The 13,554-nt window shown below is 40.5% G+C and overlaps 1 protein-coding gene across 1 annotated transcript; it reads right to left on the reverse strand.

Annotated features, from left to right (window-relative positions):
• Nucleotides 1–5,413: 5,413 nt before the first annotated feature.
• On the reverse strand, nt 5,414–9,949 carry twist2 (twist-related protein 2). Its single transcript, XM_036545425.1, has 2 exons — nt 9,237–9,949; nt 5,414–5,918 (listed from the first exon to the last, which is right to left on the reverse strand). The coding sequence occupies exon 1, from the start codon at nt 9,749–9,751 to the stop codon at nt 9,266–9,268; it is 486 nt and encodes a 161-aa protein (XP_036401318.1). The 5' UTR covers nt 9,752–9,949; the 3' UTR covers nt 5,414–5,918; nt 9,237–9,265.
• Between the last annotated feature and the right edge of the window lie 3,605 nt (nt 9,950–13,554).

A 13,554-nucleotide genomic window follows, 5' to 3' on the forward strand; every position in this document is an offset into this window, starting at 1 on the left:
TGATGTAGAAAAATGTGAAGTCATTAACAATAAATGCATAAATTCATAAATAAATGCATTTTGATATTGAGCATAAACCTTGTAATCTGCCACATTGGTAGTGAACTGCAGGCAATCAGAGGAAATAATATATAGTACATACAGTGGCATCAAATATGTCTGCAGTGTAGCATATGGGTAAGGAGTAGGACTTGTAATTCAAAGATTTCTGGTTTTATTCCCCACTGGGACACTGCTGCAGTACCCTTGGGTAAGGTACTTAACCCAGAATCGCCTCAGCAAATATCCAGCTGTGTAAACGGATAGCATGTAAAAACTGTAACCAATGTAAGTCGCTCTGGATAAAAGTGTCTGATAAATAACAATAATGTAATGTAATGTCACTCTGAGGCACAGCCTCCTCTTGAATATTGATCCCAGTCCTGCTGGAATTTCCCCTGCCTGCCCTGCTCTCTCATTCTTCCCGCTGTTTCAGAACCTTCACTGTTCCTGGTTCAGTTCCCCATCCCGAAATGTTTCTTGTGCTGAAATCTCCCTGGGAGCGGAGGAGGGGTGGGGTTTGTTGACACTATTTACGCCCCTTTCACAAGGGACGGTGCCGGGAGGTTGGGACAACAGGCCTTGACGGGCCATCCCTCCCACTGGTGCGCTGCGGAGTGAAGTGCAGCTCATCAGAGACTGGGAAATGCTTCAGTTGGGGTAATCTCCCGAGCTTCACAACGCGGCCAACAGCTCCGTCTCCCCCGACACTCATCCATCTCCAGCTCCCACTCTTTCAGAGGGTAGCTTTCCGATACTTCATCACTCCTCATCATGTACTCTGCGTTAGCTACTGCTAGTGACAGAGCCGGGGAAAGTGGATTCCCCCAGTAACTCCCATCCCTGGAGTCCATTCCTGGGTTGTTTACACACCGTGCTGTAGATCCCTCAGATGAAAGGTTAGTATGAGGGTAAGTCCATAAGTTTACTGCATTTTGGAATCAAGTGAATTGGCTCACGCACCCCAACAGCGAATATACCAGTTTACCATAGAAGTGATGGAAAGGCCTTGTTAAAGGTGAGGGAGACCCTTGGCCAAGGACCAGGCATCCGCAATGAGAATTCAGGGGGGACGACACATGCCTTGTTGATATGTCAGTCACTGCCTCAGCTCCTGAAACGAGGATTTCCTACCGAGTTGCCAAAACCACTCTCAGCTGGACATGTGGATTAAATCTTGGCCCGCACATTGATTCCAGCCTCTAATGTGAGCAGGCTTTGTTCAAGATCAAAGTTTCAGGAACTCGCACTCCAGAAAGCAGATACTTGGAACAGAGCCAGTTCACTTTTATTCCGAAAAACCTCAAACTCAATATTTTGGTTTGTTCTGTGTTTTGAATAGCGTCTCTGAAATTCCATGTGACGCACTGAATTCTATCCTAAATTATTTTGGATGGCTTTTGTAAACACTGTGGCTGTGTAAATATTCAGCACCTGCTCAGAACAGGGCAGAGTAAAATAAAATAAAAAAAAGAAAGACATTCAGTTCCTTCACTAGTCCATGCTAATCAGTCTCTGTATAAACAGGTATCAAGTGTGGAGTATTCCTATATAATTTTACGTAAATAAATAGTTGGCAGACTCTCTGTAAGGAACAGGTGTAGTCAGAGTCTCCACCTTCTCCCCTCTGCTAATGTGGTCTTCCAATCAAAATGCTCCATTTAGGTTTTATGTTTTAAGGACAATGGGTGATGTCTGTTATTATTATGTTATGCATATATTACATGTGCTCTTAACATTGACAGAAATCAGCAGCCTAGTTCTCTATGGCACATTGCACTCCTGAGAAGGACAGAAGATATACCTGCACCATCCAGGTCCTTGTAGACATGGGCAACAGTAATGGAGTGGCCCGTACTCACTGGTTCATACTGGGAGGTGAGTGCTTTGGCCACTGTTCTCATCACACCACAGTGCCAGCATAAAGGTCAGAGATCAAGGGTTATGGGTCATGGGTCACGTTGTTCTTCTGCATTTTGACTTCCCGCAGCTCTACCTGAGCCCCATCATGACAGAGGCTCCTTATCCAAACTCAGAGAATAGGTGCAGCTGTTCTCTGTAGGTGGTTCGAACCTGTCGCCACCTGGTCGCACCCAGCCCAGAGCCACGATCTCCCATCTACCAGCTGTGCCAATAACCTGACCTGGTGATGAGCACAGCCTGCCTGTGAAATGTGAGTGACCACAATCCTCCTCTCTGCGTCTCACTGTGTCTCGGCTCACACACCGTGAGTGCTCCTCTGGAAGAGACCCGAATAGGTGCACAGCCACTTTTCACGTTCCGTGCAGAATAAAAACCTTCCAATCGCCCCACTCAGAGGGTTAAGTACCATTAGCATCAAAGTGAGCAGACCAATAATGAACTTTGAGATTCACAGCGCTCAAACTTTTTACCTCGTCCTTTTTGGTGTAAATTAAGCTTTTGTTGGTTTTTGCATCTTTTTTTTTACAGGAACCATCCGTCTGTGGCAGCAGTGTTCCTGTGGCCCAAGGCTGTGTCTGGTGCCCTGTGGCTGATGAACAGAGCAGGGGCTTTGATGTCTGCAATTCGTCATCAATCTCGCTACTGAATTTAAGGTACGATGTGTTGATTTTTGCAAGATTCCCCCCACTGCACATTCATTCATTAATAATCAAAGATGTGCCATACTGCGGACACAGGAGAGTGGAGTCATTTTCAACTGCGATTCTTTTTTAGCTCCAGTATCTTAAATATGCTATCATGTTTTTCTTTTCATGTGTATTGTTTGTTTGCATAGACGTTACAGTCCATCCCTACAACTAATGAATCTCTTCTGATGTCAACCAAATAATATGGTTCCTTATTTACCATGAATATTTTAAGTTCTTCCAGCAACAAAAAGAGACAAATATATTTGCGCTGCAACTTACCCAGGCATTACAGCAGCTCTCCAGCAGAACACAAACTTCAGGGAGTGACTGTACATCACGCTGCTCATTTTAAACAAACTCAGAACAGCTTCTGAAATAATAAACCCAGTTCACAAGATTGTGGTTTCAGGAGAACGCCAAGGCAATCCTTACAGCCAAGGCCGAACACTGTAACGCCTTGTGTTTTGCACCATGGTCTGGTTGTTTTATGAGAGATAGAGCTCAAATAAAGCAGCGCTCACAAGGCGAGAGTTTGCCATGGAGATCGGCTCCTGACCCAAGCATCCTGATGTTAAAATGACAGGTCTACAGAGGACGGAATCAGGCAGGTTAATGAAGAATTTTTCTGTATGGCTTCTTTAGTTCTCCACAAGGGGAAGGTAGGCTCTGTTTCAGCACCATATGTACTATGTAAACTCCTGCCCCCCCCCCCCCCCCCCCCCATTGTGCCATTGGACTGTCACCTCTAAACAGAAGGGTACTTATTTAACCTGTATTTAATCAGGAAGGTCAAATCTTTTACAGTGTTGGGGGAAACATGGAAAGTAGGGAATACAAGGGATTGCACAGCCAATCATCAGTAATGGGATGATTGGGTGGCTATTTCAGGAGTATGGTTTACCTCACTACTATTTTGATAAGAGTCACAGGATGGTTAATGACCACAGTGAGTCAAGACTTTGATTTACTGTCTTGTCAGAACGATAGCAGGGAGGCATACCTTAATGGGTAATGGAGAAACTTGCCTGGACCAAGGCTCTCTTTCATATGAAATTCACGAGAAATGACAAAGAGGTCTGCCTGGACCTCACAGACAGAGAAAACAAAAAGTCTGACACCTTGCCATGTCCATGGCCTTTCAGCCCACGCTGTGAGAAGGGTCCAGCTGGAGCTGAAGCTGAAGCTTATGCCGCAGGTCTCAAACGGCAGGCAGTAAATGGCTAAAAATCACCACCCCGCGCAGACCGAATTGACCCTCTTTAACCCTAATCTCAATCCTGAATGGAATTGCCTTCTCCCTTCATATGATCATGATCCAGACTGGACACAACCATTTTTACACAAAGATCATGTAACAGCCTATGCCTTAAGGGGCTATAATGACCGCTCAAGTGCCACCCTCAAGGCAGATATACCTTAGTGTAGCACTCGCCACATTCAGAATATCATGCTGCCCTACCACATTTGATCACCTTAAAATCCCAGTTGACTGTAACAGCAAATATTTTTTTCCCTCTGAACATGCATCTTTGTAACAGCTCACAGGTATTCTTAAACCTACCTCTTGTATTATTTCTGTTGCTCGTCTTGGCCTCGTTAATGTCAAAACAGTTATGTAATAAAACAGTCTCAAAAACTCAACCACGGACATCAATTTTTACAATATGCACTCATTTTGTATTTGTCCAATGTGAAATAAATAAATCGTAACTTATAATTTTAATGAAATTAACTTGTCTCACATGAATTCATGCCTTCTCCTTTGCAACTCTTGAATATGTTTATTATTTTTTTACTTAATGGAGTCTAAAAATCAACACAATCAACACAACAACTGGGGACTGGGGTCAGTCGAACTACCTCAACGCACAAAGAACAGTATTTGCTATGTCACCATTTTACAATGGTGCATTGAACCGGGAAAACACACTCAATCTTCTGTTGCTCGATGAATATCTCCCTTAAGTATGGGAAAATTAGCTGTAAACAATTTTATGCTTTGAGACTAAAGAGTTTACACTGAAAGGAAAAATTAAGAAGTCTAGTAGGGGTCCGGTATTTAAAAGCTGGGCAAATAGTTATTGTCGTTATCTGCGGTCGTTCGGGGTCCTTTGCTCGTTAAAGAATCCCCTGAAGGCATAGCTATATTTAAACGATTACTTGTTAGCGGACAGGCCTTTTATACGGTCTGGTTTGAAACTGGCTCCAGTTTCTTCTCCTAATGAACCTCTACGTTTTTATAACCGTTTTATCTGATGTGTTCTTTCCACAACAGAGGAAGGGAAAAGAGCTAAACAAATTCTCACACTCTGTAAAGAAAGAACCGTTTGTTTTCTCTGTGTGATTATCCAGAGACAAGGCAGAGAAAGTTTTTTTTTTTTTTTTTTTTGCATTGTGGTTTTTCTACGCATCAAATACGTAAATAGATTCATAAACACAACCGAGTTGGCAAGCTATTTGGATTGCTTTGACTCGTTAAAGACAAAGTCATTTCTCTTAAGCAATTCAAAATGCGACTTAAACTCTTAACGTTTTTTCAAAATCTTAAATTTTATTTTGAACTTCAGAAGCAAAAATATTGGTCAATAAACGGCAGATCCGTTGCTACTCATAAAGAAACAAATGAATTGTTCTGTCTATATTAAGACTGGCTAGTTTTATAACAGAGGTTATAAATTAAAATAGAATTTCAATGAAAATCAAACACTTTTTATGGTTGCTGATGCCCTCTGTGAGAGTATGAAACGATTGAATTCGGGGAGTTGTTTAAAAAATATTTGTTTTAATAAATAAGCAAAAATGTACATTGGACGAAATAGGAAAGTATTGCTTAAGATCATATTTATAAGGAAAAAGATCCATGCATTGTATTTCAAGAAATTATTATTCTAATTGCATTGGTCCCCTTTTGAAAAGCAGAAGCTACTTACAGATATGTACATGATACTTCAATAAAACACTCATACATAGCCTACTATCTTAAAGAGAAGAACGGGGCTTAACAGACAAAAATAGGCGAGAAGGCTTTCCTGAATTATCATACCGGCATTTAAAGATTAACTTAAAGAATTGGAGTGCTGGTGTTTGTGTCTTTTCTCTCACTTTCATGTGTTCCCTTGCCGTTTTGGATGCACTCAAAACGCGATTATCCTGCGTCATGAGAGTCCAGAGCTGTCCGGCACGATGCGTCTCTTGACCGTGTCTCTGAGGTTCATCGGTTCTTCAGTAAATCCTTCGGCGTCTTTACACTTTGAAGAAGTAAACAGTCTGTAAAACAAAGGGGAAACAAGATTTTAAAAGCTTTAGGTATGAAAAATGCCTGTGTATGTGGAATCTGATTACAAATGTCACATTCATGACATATCACGCACTTACGTTTGGTTCGAGTAACGGTGGTACTGGGAAACAATTCATTAAATAATAATTGACCTCTAAATGAAACCATATGTAAATAACGGACAGAAAATAAGAGTAATTCATTGTTTTTGAAATTACGTTTGTCAAGCTGTGCCCCCGGAATTTCCTCGTTTGCTGAGAATTATATCTACATAAAATATGAACCAATTAAAAGGGACTGCAATAGTCATTTTGTCGCTCCAGCATATTAACTAGGTCGCATATATAGACGTAATATCTGTAAAATCATACAATGGCAGAATACTATACACTGAAAAGGCTTTTCCAACAATATATTGTGATACTCGACAATAATGTACATAGTTTATATACAGGAAACCATGCTGCGGCCTAATTCAGTCTGGTTTTCCTGGAAATCAGTGAACAGAAAATTATTTTGCCAGGCATTGAACGATAAACGGTCGAAAAATTGGGCAACGTACACTATTCTTCCAATTAAGCTTTTTTCCTTTTATTTGTTTTTTTTCCCTCTCTTAATGCTTGACCACAAGCAGGTATGCCTATGACACAATATTTTTCACTTACACACAGATTGTAATGCTCTGAAGTAGGCCTAAATGCAGTAAATTGAAAATTATGTGATTTAAACGCACAGAAGTGCACAGTGTGTGTCTTTGACAAATAATGATAGATGCGGCAGCCACTAAAGCAATATGTAAATGAAAGACTTAGACTATGCGATTCCTCTACTGAGGAATTAAATAAATTCAGCTTTAAGCATCACTTGAATAACATAATGAAAGCTTCAAAGCAGCCTTCTGTTGTGAGGCTGAGGCCCAAATGCATTTATCTATGTGATTTTACTTATGCTATAGCCTACAGATAACAAGCGATATGTAAGAACTCCATTGTAAAGGGATGTAGCCCTCTAAATGACGATAGACGATACCCTAATGACATGTCTATTAACCATACACGAAATCATTACGTCCGCGTGAGCAGAATGCGACCAATTTCAGATTTTTACAGATTCACTGAAATTAGCATCGCGTGCTTACTTCCCTTTAAATAACAAAATAGTTTACAAAGCGATGGTTTTGACCTAGCCTATATATTGTAGGCGTCTGAAATATGTTGCACTCTCTTCTGGGACTGACGTAAATTTAAAGCATGTTTATTTTACTTGGCTGAGAGACTGCTACATTCGCATTGTGTCACTCTCCGTCGCCATCTTCAAAAGTGTTGTCATTTTCAAAGCTCGCGTACATCGTCCAAACAACAGATTTAAGTGCAGGGGCCGTGCGAACACGCACAGCGTGCGTTTCATCGCATAGCCTGTATATTTGAAGGTCACTGCCACCTGTAACACGTTCATCAACTAAAACTGTTCTCACCTCAGAACAACCATTCTGGGTAATCAGTCGAATGTATCAAGGGTTATGTACATGCATATATATCTGCTAAAACTGCTATGCTGCAATAAAGGTTTCCGAATTCATCTAAACTAAGCGTTTGCCTGGATGTCATGAGTCATTAACACACTGAGTGCATTTGATTATTTCGCTCACGAACATCTAGCCATGCATATACATACGGTTTTTACCTGTTTTGTGTGTATAGGCCTACATCCCATCTCCTTGGTAGATTCAGAGGAAGAGCAATGCGTGTGTTAATATGCGTTTAATGGTATGCAATGATAAGCGTCGGGAAACCTCTGAAATCACTGAAGCTATTTTACTGCTGGCCAAAAGCGTTTTCGCATGCAGTATAATCAAATGCTGGTTTGAACTTTCTGGCCAATCTCAGGCACTGACATTCTTGCGGTCCACTCACAGGAAAACGTTTCATTATAAATCCAAATTATTCATGAGGGACAGTTCATGGTTAATTCCTCCCGGTATAGCCCTCGTTTCTCCCATGGTCTCCGGTTTCTTTGAATGTAGTGAAAATAGTTGTGGTGGGTCAAAGGTAACAGTCCAGACTTACCACAAAGTGATTGAGGGCTGTCACGCAATTGATTTCACATCTTGGAAAAGATTTTTTGACATTTGACTCTTCCCTCCCTTGAAGATACCCACAGTTTATATTGAGGTAATCATGGTATTAAAATAGTGGGATAGGACTATGGATTCTGAAACCTAATTTACTTAGACTTAACTATTTGCAGGTTTCTTGCTGTAGACTCCCATCGTATATTAATAATATTTGAAAACGCTCACGTCGAGTATTTACCTGTGGTTGTCAACGTTAGCTTTTGCTTGCAGGAGAGACTATGCATGTTATTCCTGGTACAAACTAAAAAGAAAAGCACTATTCTAACCTGCTGCTCCTTACGTCACTTACATGCTCGAGGCTACAAGTGTGGACTTCACACTATGGGAGGCAGCTTGGAGTCAGTTTTTTTTCCCCTGTGATTCCTTGATTTTAAAATTTTTTTTTTTTTTTTTCTCGTAAAAATATATGAGACTCGTGAGCATATTTTAGTTTCGTGGGTAATTAAAGCATGGACGTCTTTTGAAATATTGTTTTTGCAATAATTTTGAGTTTGCCGAATTATAGCTGATAAACAATATGATAATATCAATAATGATAATAATAGTTTAAATATTTAATATCGCTGTGACAGTTCTGTAGTGACAGTATATCTGTGTGGTTGAAAATGTGCAGTATAAGAACAATACGGTATTATTTTAGGGTTCTTTATAGTATAAACATAAACGCACTGTTAGAGACATGGGTACGCATTCTGACATTGTAATACATAGGTGAGACTAATATTGTATTTTATTGTACATGCCAGATGAAACGGTGAGCATTCGCGTCGAAACGTTTCAAGTTCAGCCATTAGAGGTTAATCCATATTCTTTAAAAAATGTCCATGTCATCTCTAATAGCGACCCAAACCTCTCAGGACAGAACATCTCAGGCCTGCCATAACTGTTTTCTCATTATTACTTCCACCTACAACTATGTGACTGTCCGACTACTGCTGCCGTGCTATTACTCCTTCAAGCGTATATTTTGGTATAATAATAAATGATATCAGTATGATTATTATAATACATTTTATCTTTATTGGTAATAGTATATACAAGTACGATACTACTATCAATAATAACAACAATAATTGAGAGCAGAAACCTGAATAATTATGATAATAATAAGAGTGATAATTTAATTTGAAAGAGAATATTGATCCACTTCCATTCGTAATAGTTAGGCACCTACCCCTGTGGCATAACTGAATGTCCTCGATGCTAGTGGGACGCGGACATGGACCACGCGCCTTCCATCCGCCACACTGAGAAAGCGTAACTGAGTCTTTCGTGCGCAACGTAGCTGCAGCTTGACATCTTGTTGTCCATCTCGTCGCTTTGTAGGACCTGACAGAGAAAATCTATGTATCTTGAGGCCAGTTTCAGTGTCTGAATCTTACTCAGTTTATCCGATGGTAGCGTGGGGATGATTTTCCTTAAAGACGCGAAGGCTTCGTTAAGCGACTGAGTCCTCTGTCTCTCCCTCACGTTCGCCAGAACCCGCTGGTTCTGCAGCTCCTCGTACGACTGCGTACTACTGGGACTCGATTTCTTGCCTCGTTTAACTGGACCTGGGCTGCTGTCCTCGTTGAGTTTTTTACCGTGTTTCCTCTTCCTTCCAAATCTTTTCTGTTGTCTGTCCACCTCCTCCTCGCTGGTCACTAAGCTATCCACTGGGGAAACGGGAGAACTGGAGCCGTCTTCCATTTCTTTTTTAAAGAAATGCAAGGCTAGAGACGGGAGAAAGTTCTCCACTTTAGGATCCGTAGTAAGAAAATACACGCGAATAGTGTTGAACCAGAAGTGATTATTTCCCTCCTGTTATATTTTAATTTCGGTTCGACGATCAGGATATACCACCTTCGACTAGAACTGGAGTCTGGCACAGATTTCCTCTAGCAGGATTTTTCCCCTTAATTTTAGTTTGAAACTTTATCCCAGTTTCGGATGCTAAATAGTTGTCTGAATAGAGGGGGTGGTAGCCTCGAACTCTGATTGGTCGACTTATCAACAGGAGGGATCAGTTTTAAGTTACATTCCATCCAAATTTCAACTTCAGTGTTTCTCGGTCGTGGTCTTGGGGTTCCCCCGTTCTGTTTAATTCTAACTAAGTTGTTTCATGATAAGCTTTTAGAAGCTGTTAGTTGATGGGGTCTTGACATTTCTGGACACTTCATAATTTGTGATGAAATGTGTTTATTGTTGGGGGTTCGTTTACGCAAACCGAAGATCGGATTTAAATCGCACCCCCTTAAGCAAATTAGACACACGGTGTCAATGTTTCTTAATTAGGCCTACATTTCGTCGTGTTTTAATATATTTATTGTTCCATGGTCATTAAATGCATGTATTGAACATAGTCTTTAAACCAAATAAATACTACTATGTGTTAATAAGAAGCAAAATATGTAGAAAAATAAGTGGAACAAATACCCTTAAGAGTCTCCTTTTAAGGTGTGTGCATGAAGTCTACATAATGTATACATAAGCACAGCTTGACATCTTATATAAACAGTCATTTGCACTGATTAACTTTACTTCATGTTGACATAAAACATTACAAAGGTACAATTTGTCACGTTGGCAGCCAAGGTCAATTGCCTATCGTGTCATTTAACATAAACGATAATGTCACTTTAATATTGAATGTGACATAATGAACCTATGACATACGGCATGTCCAGAGGAAGAAGTCTTAAAGAGTGTAAATGAATCCATCTTTCCATCTATCTAGAGGCCTATACCTGTCTGTTTATGATAGATGATGCTTCCTCCTTGTTCTCAAAATTTGGTCTGAAATACGGAATGAAACTGTTATAATTTTGTTTAAAATATATCATAAAAACAAAAAACGCTGTAAAACAGAACCGTGGAATTTCTGCATGTTGTACTAAGAAAAACATTTTCCAAAACCAAACGTCCACACATTTATCCCCTACAGTAAATGTTAATAATATTATAGTATAAAAACGGAACTAGGGGGACCTTCAAAGCAACCAAGAACTTCTAATATCTCCTCGGAGTCCTCCGGTGCATAATTGCACGCGTTTTCTCGAAGTTCTCCCTCCTGATGCGTGATGTCATGTTCTCTGCATACTGCACGCGCAGGTGGCTCCTGTTATCGTTTGAATTATCCGCTGCCAGCGCTCTGTTTTCTGTGTCAGCTGGAGTTCCCGTCCCATTTGATTATTTCCTCCTGAATTTCCTTTTTTTATGTCCTATCCATTTGTGATTTATTCATTTATTTTGTCTTTGTTTCATAAAGCCAGCCATGACTACTGGTTGTTTCTCACAGCTATTCTGAAAATGTACCAAATGTTTTGTTGTTGTTGTTGTTGTTGTAGTTGTGTGTTTAGTTGCAGTATCAAACACGCCATTATGGTGACGGTAATGGGTACAAATTCACATTGGCTTATCCCCTGATTCACTATATGTCTTCTCTACAGTGGTTTCTAACTAATATATTAACATCATATTAGCGAGCATTTTTTATTCAAGATACTCTCGCAGGAGTATAGGTATGATAAAGTACGAAAGTGTCATGCTGAGACAGCATCATAGTGTTTGCAAAGAAACATGACTGCATGTTGTACTGTTGTGCAGAGATTTTTGGCATAGATTTAGTGCCTTTTAAAACTAGTTTAGAGAACTGGTGGGTATGGAGTGTCTCTATGATGGAGAGTTTTATGAGGTCTGTCAGGTCGCTTTCATCAGTACCCGGTGTTCAAATACTGCAGCTGTGAAGTTTTACAATGGGTCACATTTTAAGTATGGCCTATGTGCTATCAAATTGTAATCCTACACGATTTACTCGTTTAATATGTAATTCACTTTACCACTCCAACACACACACACACACACATGCCCCAGGGTGGTGCCAGATTTACATGGCCCAGCCCCTGACCCCTGGCTCTAGCTTCCTGTTTTCACTGTTTGGGGGTTACTTTGTGTCAGGGTATCTGCTCACTAAAGAGTTGCAGGCTAACTTGAAAAAGTGCTTATGAAAGTCTGTATGCATCCTCATCACAGTTCATCAGTTAGGACTTTTTTGGCCTATCTGTGTCAAGTATGAAATTCTGGGGAATACGTCTACTTATGAGCACATTGCTGTTTGAATAATACACATGTACACACATACACACACAGAAACACACTCAAACACACACTTCTTCACACTATGGTTAAGTCAGCTTAAAATGTGTGGTCTCCAATAATGCTCTCAGTCAGTGATTTCCCATATTGTTCGCACTGGTATCATAGCTTTGCTCATCACTTGTTTATAATGGCCAATGAACTGAAAAACAAGACAATATGAAATTAGGACTGGGCATCAAGTCTCCATTTTTTCTGTAGTAGTACAGTGGCAAGATGGTGGGGTTCACCCAGGGTTATGGCATGCGAATTACAGGTCAAACATTGATCAGCCTGTCCCCCTTGGTTTTCCTCCCTTTCTCAGACAGTCTCCATATGGCTCTGCACTCTGTTCTCCTAGGTATAAAGTCGTGCACTTTTATCTCCAGGACTCAGTCAGGAGTGCCCCTGGTGTTGCCTGAGCCATCCAGAAGTCTGGAGGAGACTCACATGAGATCAAAGATGTATGGCTCCATAACTCATTCAGGGCAGATGACACTTTTATATCTCTCTGACACCTCAAAACCAGCTCCACATGCCTTGGAACTCCTTAATAAGCTGAAATCCTTTCTGCGCAGGCCTGTCACATCAGTCGGCTCACGCTCTGAGAGATCATTCCAGAACAAGGAATAAAAGGCAGGGGGAGAGGGCCTGGAAAAAGATGACATGGTCTGTATGGTAGAAATTTGATTTGTATTAACTGTATGTAAAGAAGTCAAAGAAATGATGAATTCAGATCAGAAAAGTTTGTAAGAGTCTCTGTACATGACTGAGTGAATACATGTCTTTGTGTGTGAAAAACAGCAAGAGTGGTAGGTGTATTACTACAACAATACTATTATTTCTACAATTCCTTCCCCAGCTGCTGAATTTCTCACTGAAACTGTTGTCAGTGCCACTACCTCAGATTCTGGGATTGATAAATTTCAGTGGTTCCGAGGATCAGAACTGAATTTACACTGTATATATATTCATAAAAGAGAGAGTTGCTGATTGCAGTGTTTCTCTCCTCATGTTTTACTGTCTTTTTATTTGCAGATGACTGCAAACCATTTGTCCCACATCCTCAGCAAAACAGGAATGTGACAGGCTGAGGTGTACTCCCCAAGTAAGTCTTTTTACACCAGCTCTCCTCTTTGTAAATACTACCTGTCCATATAGATCTTGGGTAACTTGGAGTCACTCAGACTTCATGCCAGGGCCACCCAATTTCTGTGGGTGGGTAACTGGTTAAAATGTTGAAACAAAGTTGGATACAACTGTCGTCCATTTTCAGTTTGAATCATTTCGAACACAAACAGCTTCCCATGGTTATGTAATGAGCAGCCCGGTCTCATGTAGGTAATGCGGGGAGAAGTATTGTGTTTAGGATGAGGATA

This window comes from Megalops cyprinoides, chromosome 14 (assembly GCF_013368585.1).
Source record: "Megalops cyprinoides isolate fMegCyp1 chromosome 14, fMegCyp1.pri, whole genome shotgun sequence".
Classification (NCBI taxonomy): domain Eukaryota; kingdom Metazoa; phylum Chordata; class Actinopteri; order Elopiformes; family Megalopidae; genus Megalops; species Megalops cyprinoides.

Bases quoted from the DNA above. Each gene is read 5' to 3' on its own strand.
- twist2 (XM_036545425.1), bottom strand. From the start codon at position 9,751: ATGGAAGACGGCTCCAGTTCTCCCGTTTCCCCAGTGGATAGCTTAGTG.